Genomic DNA, 17,922 nt, shown 5'->3' with positions numbered 1-17,922 from the left:
GCAATGGGCTCCTGGTACTGATCTACTAGGAGAACACCAGCTCCAAGTGTTTTCATCAGAGGCAGCTGGTGTCCAGAATGGCCTTTTGGATTTGGTTTTGTCAAGAGTGGTGGAATGATTCTCAACACGTGCCACTAACTGTTCTATGAGCTCACTCAAGTGACATGAACAAGGCATCATAACCAGTAAGTAGCACAGGTATGAGAGCCTTGTGGAAGGGAGCCTGGTGGAAAACAGCCTGGGCCAGCTCCTGTAAGCACTGATGGCTAGAGTGCTATTCATTTCATCGTAAGTTGGATCAGGCTCCTAACAAGGTTTAAACATCTTACAAGAATTCAGGATTATTTCTAAGGCTCTGTACCAAACTATTCCTATTATTATTAAACTTTTATTGCTTCCTACATCCCTGCTGGGAGATAAAGCTCTGAGTTTGTGTCATGCTTCTGGCATGAGGTCCCTGTAAATGACCTACCCTTTTGAGTTAAGGAAACCAATGAACTCCAGCACAGCATGTGAAAAGTGTTCCCACTATCCAAGAAAGAGCGCTTTAGATGCTTTAATTCCGAGGCAAGAGAAACAACTCTTTTGTTAGTATCATCAACATGGAGCTCAAAATAAAAGAGCATTTCAGAGGCCTACAACAGCTAGAACTATTCCAAAGGTTTGTGTGTTGCAATGAAAACCAGACTGCAAAAATAGATCACTTGGCTCCAAAACGGTTGAAACAGATTAACATTCATTACCTTAAATTAAAAATTCTTGTGGGACATGAAGAGGGAATGAACACGTCTGTTACCAGTTTGACTTTAATGCCTGGAACAGTCAGGCTTTCATTTTAGCAATACTGATCTCACAGTTTAGAATGAGCCGAAAAAAAAGTAATATGAGAATGGAAATTTGTCTTTGCTTCTGGATATTATCCCAGTTTTAAGGCCAAAGGAGATCAGATTTGAATCAAACATTCAGTTCCCCCTTGCAATCACTCGCATTTCTCACCAAATTTCTTGTTCCAGGTGAAGAAATCGTTTGTTTTATGAGATTTCCACTGTGGGCAAATCTCCCTGCGTCTGGGCTAAAATTACATGGTTCTGAATTACTAAACAGGTATAACAAAAAACTGGAAGTTGAGCTATATGAACCAAGATCTGCAAATAGAGAAGCTGGGGGATTTGATTTTCACTGTTTCCGAAGTATTAGTGACACATTTAAGATATCTAGTCACCTTTAAACACCTCCGAATGGAAGAAGAAAATAAAAAAGAAAAGTAATAAAAAACTTGAGAACCTTCTTGCCAAAGGAATATTTTATTATCACAAGGAGTATATTTTCTGGAGATGTGTGCTGGATACTTTGAGGTCTACAAACTGACAAAGTTCTCTAAGTTGAGAAAAAAATGCCCATTCTAGAGAGGCACTTTACTACTGTCACCAACCTTTTTACTCTTCATCTCTGAAAGACATTTGTTTATTTGAAAACATGGGGAGAAACTGTGAACCATTCCAAGACATTGATTGACAGCTATTCTCTAAGCTCATATAAATAAGAAATTCTTCCCCAGGAAGAATGCTAAGAGTACAGTTCCCTTTCAAACTCTCACCTACACTCTTCACTGACAACACGTTTTGTGACAGAGCCAATAGTAAAGAGAAAATAGTTTTTATTAATTTGCAGCCTACAATTCATCTTTTTGGACATTCTGGTGCTAATTTAAGTACTGAATTTCAGCAGTTCCCTCAAGGCACAGCAGAAAAGGAATGTGCAGCTGACTACTTTTTGCCCACTCTTCCATTCCTTTCCTTGTAGTACAACAAAAATTAACATTGGATTCCACAAAATCTTATTTTTGAGGCTTAGGTGGCAGACTGGGAACACCAGGCACAATTCCAAAGTGCTGTGGTCCAACAGGCACCTCCAAAAGACAATGAGAACTTCTTCAACATTCTCAAGATGGCAAAGTAGAATCTCAAGCTCAAGCAAAGTAGAATCTCAAGCAAAGTAGAATCTCAAGCTCAAGCAAAGTAGAATGCTCTAGGACACTCAGCACACTGGGTTTCAATTCTGCTGACACACTGTTAGCATTTCCAAATTTCTTTCATTGAAAATCATTTACTTTAACTGTCCTATACAGCCAGGATTGTAACATATTATGATTCTACAGCCTTCGTGTAATGAGCTGCATAAAATCAGTCCAGAAAGAAAATAGAAAAAAGTTGACTACAAGAGATGTCAAAGCAGCTTCCTAGGTAGAGAGAGGGAAATGTGGGTTGGACATAATATGTTTGTTTATGGTCTGCCCTCACCACCTGCAAAATAGATTACAAAGAGACCTCTGTTGAGGACTTTGAATTAGATGTCCTGAAACTGCTTCAGTATAGGTCTCTAGTCTATATGAACTGGATGATCTTTACAGGTCCCTTCCAACCGCTACCATTCTATGATAGATTTGTCTTTCCACTGGGGGAAAAATAACAGCCTTAGCATAAAAAATTTGTTTGTTTTAGCTACCCAAAGTCATGTTAGCTGCACAACAACATTCCTGACAAATTAGTTTACACTTGGTTGCATGATGTACTAAGCATCATGGCTGATTCAGCAAAGTGTTCTACTACTGCGTTTAACTGTAAGTTTGCCTATCTGTGCACTCAGCCACACACATACATACAGAGAAATTAGCCTGTCTTGCAGCACAGAAGCAGAGCCATACATCCGTACAGCAAAGGTACTTTTACTGAAAGGCAGTAGAGAACTTCTTATTTTGAGGGTGATACTAAAACTAGTCATCAGCTCTCTCAAACTGCACCTTCTGCCAGCTGAGAATATAGATCTGGCTTTTGCAACTTGGACTCCCAACTGCTGCTTCCATTGCTTTTGGGCAATTTCTTGGCATGTTATTGGAGAAAATATCTGTCTTTCCAAAGAGCCACAGAGAGCTGTGAGAACCAGTTTTCAGCATCTGGGTCTTTTGTAAATTCACTCCTTTTCATTTTTAATTTCTGTTACAGCTTGAACCTGTGGGTCTCAGACTAGCATCAGTTCCTAATGGTTAGAAAGAACTATTGCATTCAAACAAATTTGCTATCTGTCTAGTATTCTGTCACAGTACATCAAGGTTACTTTGTTTGTTTTAAGTCATATTGCAAGCTTTCATGGGTACCAGTATAAATATTTGCTGTAATGTACATTTTTATTTATACTAAGGCCATTTAACACCACTGTCAATACAAACAGACACTTAAGTGGTCATAATGTATTTGCCAAAATAAAATAGGAAGCCAAAACAGAAATAAATCTCCTACTTTAATTACAAATAAAAAGAAATGAAAAATTGACATCTGCATTTTCTGATATTAGAGGTAACATTATTTATATCTTATTGGGTTATTCCTAGTGTGTACCTGCCCAAGCAGTGCAATATTTAATTGTCCCTTCCAACCCAAACCATTCTATGATTTTAGAAGTCCTCTTAGGCGAGTACAGAATTTAACCTGTAACATAATTCAATTTATCATTTCTCCACAGTTCCTTATTATTTTGCAGTATTATTAGAAGAACATTGAATTAGCTAAATGGCTAATATACAATTAATTCTGAAGGGCAGACATTGAATTCAAACATAAGAGAAATTTTTCAGTTGAAATGAAACCAGGAAACAGCTAGGTACTGCATGAATTGCAGAAAGCATAGTTTTCACATGCAAACCATTCTACAGCTCTGCATCACCAACCCTGCATGAGCAAAACAACTAAATGCTAACATTAACAGCACAAACCCAGCAGTAACTACAACGGGGTTTTGTAAAGAAAAAAACTACCAACAAACCCAATCAAAAACCCCACCACATTTTTGCAGTGTTGTTTCACAGAAGGCAGGCACAAGCCATACAGCTCTCAGTGGCACTATGCACACTCCAGGCATGTTTGACATTAAGGGGCCTGGTTGTTGTGGAAACCAAATCCCATAGATTAATTAATGTTCAGCAGCCAGAGCCATCTCTCTTCCTCTCTGCCTCGCTGCCTCCAAATGAAGAAAAAAAGAAAAAGGGTGGTGCTTTTTACATCACAGAAGAATGTCAAAGCAAAAAGAAACTTTTCCCTCGCAAATGGAGAACACAATCAGTAAAAATGTAGAAGCTGACTGAACTGCTAGTCCCTCATGTTTATAAAATGAAAAAATATTACACCATTTCAGTGAGGCTGGCTTTGCTTTATGCAGCTACACCAGACTATCTCCAAGGAGGTCCTGCAACAAAGATGATTATGTAAAATGTCTAAAACACCTTTTGTATTTTAAACACGTAGATGCACCAATTACAAATCATTTATTTCAGGTGAACTGTTCAAGTGACTGACAGTCTTCATGTGAATGTGTGTGCACAGTGAGTTGCAGGGGTTGGATAACATTTATTCTGAGTACCAGCATTTTCTTTTAGCCAGCATTGGTTGTGATCCTTTGAATACCTCATGTAATATGCCAGTTTACAGGAAGGAGTAAGATCAGATGTAAGTACATAAGATACACCCAGCCGCTCACTACATAATTGCAGACTGTAAACAAGCGGAATGCACCAGACAAATGACACAGAAATGTGCCTAAGAGTCACTACAGGTAAATATTTCAGAATTACCTAAATAACATTTTCAAAACAGTTTTAGGGCCACAGATCAAACTTATTTTACACATTCACAGATTCAATTTGGTGCTTTTGGAAATCTGTTGTCCTCAGTATCTGCATTGTGTATCTGGGTACTTCTAATAGCCCAGTTCCAATGACTAAAAGGAACTTTTTCTCCCATTTTGATCCCCAAAATATCCTTGAGTTATGCTACTAGTTACCTGTTGCCAGCACTCAATCGTGAATAATGAAATTAAGTGTTGAAAATGTACTATACCTGATAGCTATTTAGTAAGTAAAGAGTATGTAGGGTGAGAAAAATGGTAACCTTTCATAAGATACAGGCAAACCAACAAGTTACAAGTATTTTTCTGTTCCCACACACACAGGCTTCTAATTAGCCAACATCCCATCATGTGACTTGAAGCACTTTTCTCTTCAGAAGAGGTGGTGATGGATTACTGAACATGTTCAGATATGTTATGACTTCATGACACAATATCACCTTATCAGAGTCCCCTACTCACTCCACTTCATAGTACAGAACTAAATAGAGCCAATTTCCACAAGACAAGACACTTTCTGTGGGACAAAACCTGCACTCTGATAGTTAAATACTGCCGAGGGCTCTCGAGTTTCTAAAATACGTAGCTCCTGAGCAAATTTAACCAACCTGAATAGGTGCTCAAAGGTTTTCAAAACTAAGACAAATACAGCATCCAATATGACATTTCAGGGTTATTTTACGACTCTTGCCCTTTAAATCAGCACCACTCCCAACTTGATCATGTTTTGTTCAAAAAAAGAATACCTTTGAGATGATTAATGGCTCCCCGTGCTCCAGTCCGCCTTTCAGTGTGAATCCCCATGGAGCACCTCCTTGAAGCAATGCCTCCAGGTAGATATATCTTCCTTTATGGGTAATGCTGGACTCAGGAGATGATATGCCAGTGTTAATATTGTCTAACATCCTCATCTGTCCTATAACATACTCAGTCGCATAAAAACCCCACTCCGGTTATCACAAAACAACAAAGTCGGAAATCAAACTCCCCAGAAGCCATCACAACTCATCCCTGAATACATGAAACAAGAAGAGTGTGAGATGAAAAATTTTTCTTCGGAGCTGGAGTCCAAGGCGATGGGTTGAAAACGTTTCCCGTCAACACTTCAGCATGCTGCTTCTCCTCCAGAACTGCGATGTTTCACTGGTGTTTCAGCACTGTGCTTTCCCCATTGCCAGGTATTCTGGGCATGACAGCTTTTTAAAGATTTCTCTTCCTGTCTTCGGTATATCAAACTTATTCTTTTAAAGATGTGGGGGGAAAAAAAGAAAGAAAGAAAGAAAGAAAAAGTTTATAGATTTAAAAGTCCCTGGCCAGTAAATTGCCAGAATCCAAACAAATGCTTCATTTGTGATTGATTATCAGTCTTTTCCTCCTTTCTGCGTGCAATTTACCATTACAATGGCCTTTTTGCCTCAGCCCACTGCACTAAAAGAATGGAAATGTCTTCTCCCTCTTGCTCTCTCAGTTACTCTGTCGCTTACTTCACAATTTTCTGACTTGTCAAAAAAAAGAAAAAAAGGCTAAAAGGCTGGGGGAGGAGGAGAGAGAAAGTCCATTCTCAAAACTATTTGGAAGACTTCAAAACATGCAATAACTTCATACTTACTGGATTAAATAGTGCAAAAGAATCTATCAGGGAAACTGGAGAAGCAGGTGAAATTAATCCTTTGGGAAAAATGTTAAAATGATAGCTGAGCTTTTTTCCTTTTCTATGCTCTCCCCGATGATCTGCCAAAACCGCAGCAGCCACTGCTGCTATGAGGGAGGGTGAGGAAGTGAGAGAGAGAGAGATGGATTAAGGCAAGTAAGGCAGTGCTGCCCAATTGTGCACATCAAGCATGCAATTCTAAAATGCAGTGTGCAAAAGCCAGGGCTCACCCTTTTATTATGCTCCCGGAAATCATCATCTTTCTATTGTACTTGCCAAGGAATTGTAACAATCCAAACTGTCAGTTGCTGAAAATACAATGGACCTATTCCAAATGAGCACAGTGGAGTACTGCTGATAATTTTGCTCTCATAAAGTGCTTTTGTCCACACAGAGCCTAACAACCTCCCTGGACATATTTCTTTCACCCATTTACATTATCATAAAAGGTCAATGCTTCCCTAATATATGGAATAAGAAATAGAACTTAAGATATATTATTAACGCAGGCAGTCACTAATGGCTATTGTAGGACTTAGCAATGTGGGTGCATCTTTTCTTGTATATATGCATGTAGGCTTAGGCACGTGACTCATCACTTAAACAGATGTTTTGATATATATCACTGAAGGTGTTAAAAAAAAAAAATCTGTTTTTTATTGGCCCTTGAATGACAGAGATAGAATGACAAAGAAGGTAGCTCACAGATCACTCCCTTTCCTGCTGGCATAGCTGAGTAAACAAGTAGCATTGCCTACACTTCTAAGGTGCCTGTACTTTTGATCTTATAGTGCCTGGGGTGTGCATTATTTCTCCTTCGGGCTTCAAAAGCCATGAGGATCTTGTGTTAACAAATCCATAATGAGCTATAGAGGAAAAGCTTTGGAGCTGCAACTTTAAAACCAGAAATCTCTGCATTTCCTCATGCCCTTCATGCTGCTCCATTCCCATCTCCTTTAAGATGTTAGTTTCCCAGAGCCTTCTATTTGCCCTGTGTGTCCCAGTTCTCCTTCCCAATAGCCATGAAGAGGAATGCAGAAAAGAGGCTCCTCCCTTTATTTTTCATGGTAGATGATCCTCAATCCTTCCTTATATTGGGCTTTATCCTCTCTGTGTTCCTCCCAGGGGCTGAGTATTCATTAGTTTCACATCATGGTCGGGCTCATGGATTGCTTTTATCCAAAATGCACTCTTTAGCCTGACTCAGATTTCTGTAGTTTTACACTCCTAGTGTTTCACAGTAAAAACCCCCATTCCAAGTCATCACAAAGAGCAATTCATTTCTGCCCCTCCACAGGCCTACTAGAGACAGACTAAGGCTCTGGGAGCTGTCTCTTGAGGCCATACATCCTCCTATCCACAGCCATCGGGACTATTTAAAACTGCACAAGAATATGCCAGCCTGTTAACAGGTACTTCTTTGGATTACAGCAATTTCCAAACCAAAATGTTGGTCACTGCACCTAATATCTGCAGACACCAGAACTTCAGTAAGAGTTGTATTTCTCATAGTTCCTGTAGTGACTGATGATTAGCAGTTCCAAACATCATTTCTGAGGTACAGTTTTTCTTCTACAGTATCACTGCAATTCAACACAGGTGCTGAATCCAACATATTTTTTGCCAAAAAATCCATCAAATTTGTCACCATTGCAAGCACACAATTTTTTCCTGCTACGATCTCCAGATTTGGTAGTCCTTTGCCTTGTTAATCCAGCTCTAAAAAGGTCACACACGGGTGCTTGCATGTATCAAAGACACATGATCAGATAAGGGAAAAGTGTTGATCAATCACCCAAAAAAGGCTGCCAGATACTGTTCTGCTTTCTCAGCAGGCTCTTATTCCACACAGGAGTGGAATAACAGGTACTCATAGCATCTAGTTCCTATTTGTGTTACAGGTTGCGCATCAAGCAGACTGTGTGGGCCATCCTCACAATGCTAACCTCTTGATCGTGCCCACAGAAACCAAAGGGTTTCTGGAACACCAGCGGTGGCAGCAGCTCCAGCCCACACATACGGGATTTAACTTCCTGCCCCACACAGTGCAAACAAAACTAGTGCGAGACAATAACATACAGCAACTATTGATGAAGAAAGTGGATTTAACAACGTGAAGATGAGCATTGCTGTGCTTTAGCTGAAAACTAAAAAAAAAAATAGATTTTAGTGCTGATACAATGAGTGCAACATTTGTTGCTTTTCACCTACATAGAAACATTTCCAAGTATTAAATACAATTCTTTTTCCCCCTCACCTTGCCTATGGAAAGAACCTCAACTAACACAAGTAACTTAGCACAGTTTGCTACAAGAAACAATTCTTCTACAAGGAATTCCTCTCAGGACAGAGCTGAGATACTTTCTATTGGGGTGCAATAGATGAGACCAGAGTTTAGAAAAGTGGTATCCACACAGAATAACATATCTGAGTTAAAATTTTGCATGATTTCAGTGTAAAAGAAAATAAACTTGCAATAGCTGTCTCAGAACCCTTTCCCTCAGTTGTCAAGTACTACACTGCTAAATCAGGAGAAATTATAATTTATTTCACTTTTCAGAGTTCACAATCAAACCTGCATTTACCATCAATAAAGGCACTGCCATCCTGCTGGTGGCTGCTCTGATTTTTCCTAAATTCCTTCAAGTATTTCAAGTTTCTTTTGCAAAAGAAGTTCATCGGAGCAACACTGCCCCCACTCGCCGGCAGTACCAGTTGTCACAGTTTAAGTTGGTTGATTTAAATGCAAACATTTCATAGTTTAGTTACCAGGCATTTGCTATACTTTTCTCTTTCAGAAAGGAAGAAGAATCTTTACTAAGTATTCAGAGTGATGTTATTGATCTTGCCTGGGTCCATGAGCTGGCAAGTCAGATTAAAAGTAAATCTAGAAGTCAAAGAAATTAATTCAGCTCCTATATTTTGTACACATCTTTAACTGCCTTTTTTGTCTGGGGAATTAAACATTATGCTTAGTTCAAATATATCTGCTGTTTAGTTATAGCCTCTTAAGTTCAGATGAAGCAAATACACAACTTATTTCTAAAGAGAAGTTTTCTAAAATAAAGCAGCTCACAGCGGCACTGACAGGACTTTTGAGGAGGCGTAACATGCCAAAATGGATCAGAGCTGGACATCAGAGGAGTAGAAGTGTAACTGTTTACCCAGTATGTTGTGTTTGGCAGACATTTTGTCATTATAAGCAGGTCAACAAAAAGTTCAGTATGAGGAGGGGGACGCTGATCATCTTGCATTCGCTCCTACTTTTGTGGTCTCTGGTATTTGTAGTTGTGCACAAACTGCTTCTGAGAGAGGAAAAGGCTCTCCACAGCTCTATTCGAGAGAATTTCTGACTTAAATTGGCAAGGTGAACAAAAGGGGATAGAATTGTGAGTCTTTGTACCTTTCACATATATAAACAGAGGAAAGAGAAACTTGCTCATGGTCACACATGAAGCACAAAAAGATTGACAAACGCCAAGTACTGTTTCTTTTTCCTAGCTCACTGGTTTTATCACAGAACAACTTCTCTTTTTTTCCAGATAGGACTCTATATAAGCAGAAGAGCTTCAGGAATTTAAAAAAAAAAAAAAAAGTAGATGACCTTCAAGTACCAGTACCCATCCCAGCTTCTTCCTCTCCCTGAGTCCTCAAGTTGCTCACCCAAATCTGCAGCAGGACAGAACAAAATGTAAGTGTCAAAAGACAAAACCTTCCTGAATAAGCCAGAGATCTCTTGAGGGATGAATCATTGCTTCTTGGGCTAACAATTCCCCTAAAGGTTTATTATATGAAAAAATTAGAAATAACTAAGTAGAAAATAAGGCTTTATTTGCCTCCAATTAGCTAGATCTGACTATAACAGATACAGCCACTTCACTCTCTAAAATATCATTCTTGCAGCTAAGTGAAGAAATTACAGTAAAGAACACAGATTAAGACTCTGCATGGCCTCAGAGGGATTACGATCAACTACCTATGATCAAAATCTTTTTCTAGACAGATGTTCCTAAGGCTACACAGGGAAGCTCTGTTCTGATGCTGGATTGGATTTGCATTCATCTTCCTCCCAGGCCACAGAATAAGCCTGCTTTTCTGGACAGGCCTGAGGTAAAAAATGAAAAATCAGACAGAGAAAGAGAAAGACGGAGATCTGAGAGTGAGAGAACAAAGATGAGAAACAGAAGTAAGCTGCAAAAATCTGTGAATCTCTATTCTTTTTGTGTTGGAGAAGACACTTGCCTTTGAAGTCTGAAAAGAAAGAGTTCTCTTTGGTGAACACAAAAAAACCTCTCCATATAAATTGCCTCCAGCACTAAATAGTTCTGGGTCTCTCAGTTACTCAAAGAAAACTGAAAAGTAACATGCCAAGGTGAGGAACAGGTCTGTCCCTCTAAGGAGAGCACAAGTGCTCTCAGAACAGAAGAAGGTGAATGTAGGGTACCTGAATTCAAAGCTGCAGATTTTCTCTCTGCATCTGAATGTTCACCTCTCTGATATAATGCACAGAGAATCACCCTGCTGAAACAAGAATGCAAATCAGGAATCATAGAAATATTATCACAGTACACCAAGAAAACTTTACAACATATAGGTTGTCACTATTATAAAAGCATTTTAACTGCAATAACATCGAGGCCACTATGTATTACAATAAGCACCTTCAGAGAAAGAGGCCATTTTACACTTTGGATATGTGCACAAAATGCACAAAAGCGGGGATATCAAAGGTAAGTCCTCATTCTAACACTAAATTAATAAAAGATCCCACGATTATGGAGAATTATCCAGTATTACTATGCTAAAGGAGTTTTACACATTGAGATTCAGTTACATAATTTAATAAAAGAGAGAAGCACAAAATGCTCAGGGCAGCCATCACCTCATTTAATTAACAGTTGTGTAGCATTTATCTCTATCTTAGCAGGCTGTGCACACAGTTGAACAGCTTTTAGATTCACCCATCTGCTGAGAACAGAGGATTCTGTGCCAAGCTATTTATTGCAATTGTTTCTCGCAAGAGGGATTGCAGCTAGAGTCACCTGAGGCACCACAGCCAGATGCTCTTCTAGTAAGGCCAGACATCGCCGCAAGCAGTGATAACACAGCCATGTGTCTAAGCTTATCCTGTAAAAAGCAGGGCAAATACTATACACCTTTATGTTTGATGATATGAAGAAAAATGGGAGGTTGATTAATTTCTGGAGGGTGGTTTTCCTCCAAAACAAGATGATTATTTAACAGTTATTAATGCCTTTAACTAAATCTGAAATGGCTGGTGGGCAAGGCCCAGGTATTTTAAAAGCAGATCCTGTGCTGGCGTAAATTACTCTGTTACCTTCCTCTGAAGCTATATCGTCCCTGCACAGCTCATACTCTTTTCTGTGGGAGGAATGGCTAATTTTAAACTCAAAAAACTATTTGCGTATCCACTGGCAAACCTGCAGTGATTCTTTGATTTTACTTCTCAGAGATATTCACAAAATAGGAGAAAAGTTACTCAGGAATTGTATCTTAAAAGAGATATTCTGGTCCTAGCGTTTCCTAGCAGGAGTCACAGGAGGAAGCAGTAAAGAAGTTGCTGAAGTGCTCAAGACCTGGCTGCTCACAAAACACTAGACAAAAAAGGCACCTGCTGCTAGAGGAGGTAATACACCACAGAAAGCCAGAAAGCACTTTGCCAGGGCCTTGATGGGAAAAACCTACCACCACATACTTAACAGAGAAATCAAACGCTGGATGTGATGTTTATTGGCTCCCCCTCATGCACATGATCAGCTCCAGAGGAGGAGTTTGTTCCCAAGGATACCGAGTCGGGTAAAGGGGCTAGTGTAAGGGGCAGGTGGATCCCAGACCACTCCAGCGGCTCAGAAGGTAGCTGGGAGCTAAACACACAGCTAGGCAAAAGCAGAAGAGAATGCAACATGCTCAGTGTTCCCCCTTCTTTTCCAGCCCCACAGCAAGAAGCAAAACCTCAGTGCACCGTCCAAAATACAGAAGAAACAAATCTCACCAGTGTCTGTCAGAGGTAGGTGCAGGCAACCTTCCAGATGAGTTTTCAGGCTTTGTTAACATCTGAGACTGTTTCAGCATTGAAATCTGGTTTCAGGATATTTTATAAGATATCTATATCTAAACTCCTTTTCACTTTTCTCTGTGGATAGAAGAAAAAGTATATCTTTTCAGCACTGTCGCTTTTTTTTCTAGGTGGCACGATAGAAAGTCTTTCTTTCCTCAAGCTGTTTTCCATCCGCTGTGTGTGTTTTTTGCTACAGATGCGCAGAAGACTCCGGAGCACGGTGCAGCTAGGAAAGTGGCAACCAGAGGTCTATTTTCAGATGGTTAATCCTTACCATTCTTGCTTACTTTGAAGCAGTCCACATAAAATCACTTTTCTTCCTTTTTCATTAGGTTTGTCTTTTAGCACTAGGTGATTGGTTTTCTTCCCTTGTGAGTTAAAATGGTATGTTGATGCATGGTTATGTGTTTTTCTTCTTAGTCAGGTATTTAAATATGTAAACATATATGTCTGTCTCCTGGGCTTTCTCCAACTTAAGTTCCCTAGCTCTCTGACAATTTCAGTTTGGGTCCAGTTCACACCTTGATCCTGGAAACTTGTAACATGGTGTGTGTGATATAAGCTGTTGGCTGTTATTTTCTATAACTTGAGTGGAACAGCATGCTGAAGGTCTGCCTGTTTACTCCTGAAATTAAGATCCAAAAAGGGACAGTCAGCCACATAATTTTCTTTGTTGAAGTCAAGTAATTATCTCTTGACCCTGCACCCACTCTCTCAGCAAGAATTAGAAAGAATAGTCAATAATCACCTTTGGGAATTTAAAAACATTGCCACTCTGGAAAGAATGGTGTAAAAATCAAAAAGTTTTAAATTTTTATTTCTGAATCATCATTTTGGAACGATGTTTTTGGCTCTCTGGCCTTTTCTCTGGCAGGAGGAAGCCTCTTCATGGCAACTTCCTGCCTTGACTCAGCTCATGGTCACACTCCCAAAATGTGCTACCCTTCTTTCTAGACACCATGAGGAAAAAAAAGCTAGGCACTCCTCTACCCTTGTAAGAGAGGATTTTTATCTTCAAGTACAGCATCTTTAAAATCACCTGCCATCGCAATCCAGTGCCCGTGAGGGCGCCTTAACTCCTGTGCCCACAGCTTGAGGGAGGCACTCGTGAGCTGCTGTTTTGGGGCCGAGAGGCTGAGCACCGTCGTGGGAAGACAGTGAGGTTGGGGCCGGCGGTGGGTGACCTCTGGCTTACACGTTCCAATTTCTCCGAAGCCACGCTGAGATGAAGCGGGCAGCTCCCGGAGGATCAGGTCGCAGCCGCGGGAGGGCCCCTTCGCGGGGAGGAAACCCGAGGAGTGAGACGGCTCTCCTTACTGTGAGAGCGCAGGAGGCAGTGGCAGCTGCGTGCCCTCATGAGGTAAAAAGTCTCTCAGAGCGGAACTGCAGAGAGTATATACATGCTACAAGGACTTTGGGATAGATCCATGTCGGTAGGAGAGGCTGATTGGAGGCGCTCAGGGGTGTCCTCGTTTCCCGCCAGGGAAGGGCAGGTGGCCATGTCCGGCAGACATTTTGTGGGCTCCCAGGTGGACCCATGCCATGACCGCTGCCAGGGAGATCGGCCAAACACAGCAGTCACTGCTGCCTTTGTGCACCTTCACCACACACGGGCAAGGAGGGGCACAATACACTGCCAGAGTTCATCCTGCTTTAGGAAGAATGGTCCTGTTGTCATAGCACAGCTGGGCTTTCAAGTTTTTTTTTTTTGTGAGGGAGGTGATGTTTCAAGGTTCTAGTGTTTGGGATTGGTGTCTGGGATAAAGGGCTCTACTTTTCTCCATTACATGCCCTCAGAAAGCACCCACAGTGATCCTTTTCAGTCAAATTTCAGAAAATTACAAAGTATCCACGGTGTGGAAAATGCCACTGCAGCTACCTTGACTTAGGGTGTAATCCCATGTGTTCCAGAGGAACTCACTCAGGAAAATACAAATAACACGAATAAAACACCATGAAATACCATCACACTTGAAGCTATCCCTGAGTAATAATACATTTTTCTTCCATTTTCCTTTTTTTTTTCTTTTTTTTTTTAAATTTGCCTCCCGTGAGGGAAAGATTCAGAGACTTGTCCTTGAAGGGCTATTGAAAGCAATCACATTCTCAAAACTCAACTTGTACAAGTCTAGACTTGTCCACCTTGGCACACCTCCCACTTAAGTTTTTCTTTTCTTTTGGGCCTGCCTTCAAAAGTGTTTCTGTGAGGAAAAAGTCCATTTTGCTTTAATCAAGCAAATTGAGATAGTCAACATTTGTAGATAAGATCAAGACAGACAGATATAGAAATCTCATCTTCATTGTTTCTTGTAGATAAATTCTGTATCTGGAAACATCATAAGGAAGTGGTAATATATAAAATTTGCCACTAATTGTTGCAAAACTTAAGAGTCATTGCTAACAACTACTTACAAAAGCCTACTTCTGTGTTCATCCTGACAAAACAAAGCATAAGACTTTAAAAAGGATAGACACTGTCTCAATATCCCTTAATTCTTCTTGCAGTGTTAAAATTCAATGGGCAAAATTCATTTTTTATTACATGAAGTTGATTAATAACATATTAGAAAATAAAGACACATCTTTTTCTTCACAGGTGCTGTTATAATGAGTAAGACTGTCCAGGGATTAAAGGTGGTAAACAGGTCTTGTTATTAGATAAATTCCTGTACCTGCTATCTCTCATTAAAATAAGTAGTACACTCACTGAAAATGGAAATCAACAAATTCCTAAGGTGTAGTCTGTTTAATAATGTGACAGGAAAGATGTGAAGAAAAAATTTAAGGATGTGAGTGCCCAAGGCACTTTACAGTGATCATTGTAATGTGTGTGCTAGAATAACAGATGAATTTCTATCCACAGTGGAGTGAGATTTTCCTGGCAGCAATGGAATTTCTGCATAAATAGCAGGATATAGTACTATCCTTTGATAATGAATTTGCTGGGGTCCAAGATTCTGCCTGCTATTAAATTTAGAGTAATTCAGCATTGGAAAAGTAATTTTTGTGAAATCTGGTAATTTAGCTGGTTTGGGTGATTTTCTCTTTTTCCAGAAGACAGTGATTTAGTGATTTTTATATGCAAGTGTGTATCTAATATTTGAAAATTTCTTCAAAGAAGGGAAACTCATTAATGAGTTGGAAAATTAATGACCGTTGGAGAAGAATGGGAGTGGTAGTTTTGTTTCTGAAGCTTTGATTTACTGAAACTCTGATGGGATCAAACCAGAGTCATCTCACCACCGTGCTTATTGCAACAGTATGTAATAGCAGATGCATAGAAAAACGGTCAGGGAAAAGTTATATTTTTGGTTAGTATACCTCAGTATCTCAGTGTCTTGGGAATTAGAGTGTATAGATTTACTTCAACATCTTCATCAATGACCTGGATGAGGGGACAGAGTGTACCCTCCACAAGTTGGCTGATGACACCAGAGAGGACTGGCTGATTCATCAGAAGGCTGTGCTGCCATTCAGAGCGATCTCAACTGACTTGAGAGTTGGGCAGAGAGGAACCTCATGAGATTCGACAAGGACAAATTCAGAGTCCTGCATCATGGAAGGAACAACCCCCTGCACCAGTACAGGCTGGGGGTCAAACTGCTGAAGAGCAGCTCTGCAGAGAGAGACCTGGGAGGCCTGATTGATAATAAGCTAAACATGAGCCAGCAATGTGCCCTCATGGCCAAGAAGGCCAATGGCATCCTGGGATGCATCAAGAACAGTGTGGCCAGCAGGTCACAGGAGGTGCTTCTCCCCCTCTACTGTGCCTTGGTGAGGCCTCATCTGGAGTCCTGTGTCCAGTTCTGGGCTCCTCAGCTCAAGAGGGACAGGGAAGTGCTGGAAAGAGTCCAGCACAGGACCACCAAGATGATCAGGGGACTGGAGCATCTTTCATACAAGGAAAGGCTGCAGGAACTGGAGCTCTTTAGTCTGGAGAAGAAGAGACTGAGGGGAGATCTTATTTACAAATATCTAAAGCGTGGGTATTAGGATGTTGGGACATCCCTTTTTTCTATAGTAGCTAGCGACAGGACAAGGGGTAATGGGATGAGGCTGGAACACAAAAAGTTCCAATTAAATATAAGAAAAACCTATTTCACCGTGAGGATGCCAGAGTAGTGGCGCAGGCTGCCCAGAGGGATTGTGGAGTCTCCTTCTTTGGAGGTCTTCAAGACCCACCTGGACATGTTCCTATGTGACCTGATCTAGGTGACCCTGCTTCTGCAGGGGGGTTGAACTAGATGACTTCTAAAGGTCCCTTCCAATCCCTACCATTCTATGATTCTATGAATCTGAATGTCTGTCTCAGCTGGGGATTTTTCTAGAGATTTTTTTAACCTGTTTATGCCTCTAGGTTATACTCCACAATAATAGGGCAGTGGTGATAGAACCTCCACACTTGCCTATATTCGATGCCCTCTCTTCCTGTTTTCAGGGTAATAGACTCGTCAGGATGATCTGTCTTGTGCTCTGCAGCTCTGCTAGCGTCTGTGTCCTCTAATCTTTTTTTTATCAGTAATGTTAGAAAATGAAAATCCAGCTTTATCAGATTGCATTAAAGGAGGGAGGCGGTATAACGAGTGCAGTGCACAGACACAAGGACTTGTTGCATTGTGAAATAAAAAGGGCCATGTGGACAGAAATCAGCTGTGCATGTTGTGATGAGGTCATTTCTGAATGTCACAGTCCTGCTATGTACACATAGCAGTACTGATACCAAATGACAGGGAGCTGCTCTCCTTGCTGATCTTATATTCCTCCCTCATCTGTAATCCTGTCACTTAAAATATTTTTCTATAATTTCAGATTCCTCAACTATTTTTTCTTCTTGTTTTATCTTAGATTTCTTTTCTTTACAGTGAATATGTGAACTACCAAAATTTGCTATTACTCTCACTTAGACTGGATTTCTTTGTCTTTTGGTAAAAAAAAAAAAGCTTGCTTTCTTTTTTGTTCTTTTCTACCTACTTTCTTTGCACATACACATTTTCCCACTTCCACTATCCTCAGGAACATAGCAAATGATCTGCTGCCTGATGAATTCCATTAAAATAAGATGATGTAAACTGCTACACATTTCCATTCTTCTGTGCTTGAAGTTTTATATTACCAAACAGGTCTGATTTTACAGGTTTTGTGAGATGTTTCTTATTCGGCCTGCAAATGAAGTATTTGACCAATTTCTGTGGGTTTGATTGACCATATAGTTACAGGTTTGGCAGTAAGGTAGCATTTTATTGGCCAGCTGGAAGAAGAAATGAGGAAAATTTTAAAAATCCCTTTTTTCAGAAGATAAACCAATTTAGTTTTGTTGTTTGAAGTGTTGTTTTATTTGTTTGGATTTTAATACATTATGTCTGCTAGTGGCAAAACTCGATAGTTTGGCTGACTACAGCAGAGTTGCAGCAGTTGAAGACATGCTATTATGTTGCCAAATATAAGTGTAAACCAGGAGAATACAACTGCATTGCCAAATAAATGCTTTGATTTCACTTCTCTTTTCAGTTGTCCA

At 40.2% G+C, this 17,922-nt stretch overlaps 1 protein-coding gene across 2 annotated transcripts in view; it reads right to left on the bottom strand.

Moving 5' to 3' along the window:
- Positions 1–6,519, bottom strand: part of SHROOM3 (shroom family member 3) — a 150,855-nt gene extending 144,336 nt beyond the window's left edge. The window contains exons 1-2 of one of the 2 annotated variants that reach the window (XM_061994262.1): positions 6,287–6,519; positions 5,424–5,918 (exon numbers count right to left, since the gene is read on the bottom strand). In XM_061994262.1, the coding sequence (XP_061850246.1) occupies positions 5,424–5,588 (165 nt within the window). In that variant the 5' untranslated portion in view covers positions 5,589–5,918; positions 6,287–6,519. Of the gene's footprint in view, positions 1–5,423 lie in introns of both variants that reach the window. The other variant, XM_061994263.1, reaches the window with a different exon arrangement.
- Positions 6,520–17,922: the final 11,403 nt, after the last annotated feature.

This window comes from Colius striatus, chromosome 3 (assembly GCF_028858725.1).
Source record: "Colius striatus isolate bColStr4 chromosome 3, bColStr4.1.hap1, whole genome shotgun sequence".
NCBI classification, from domain to species: Eukaryota; Metazoa; Chordata; class Aves; order Coliiformes; family Coliidae; genus Colius; species Colius striatus.
Note: the sequence above shows the minus strand (reverse complement) of the source record. Positions and strands in the feature narration are given on the sequence as shown.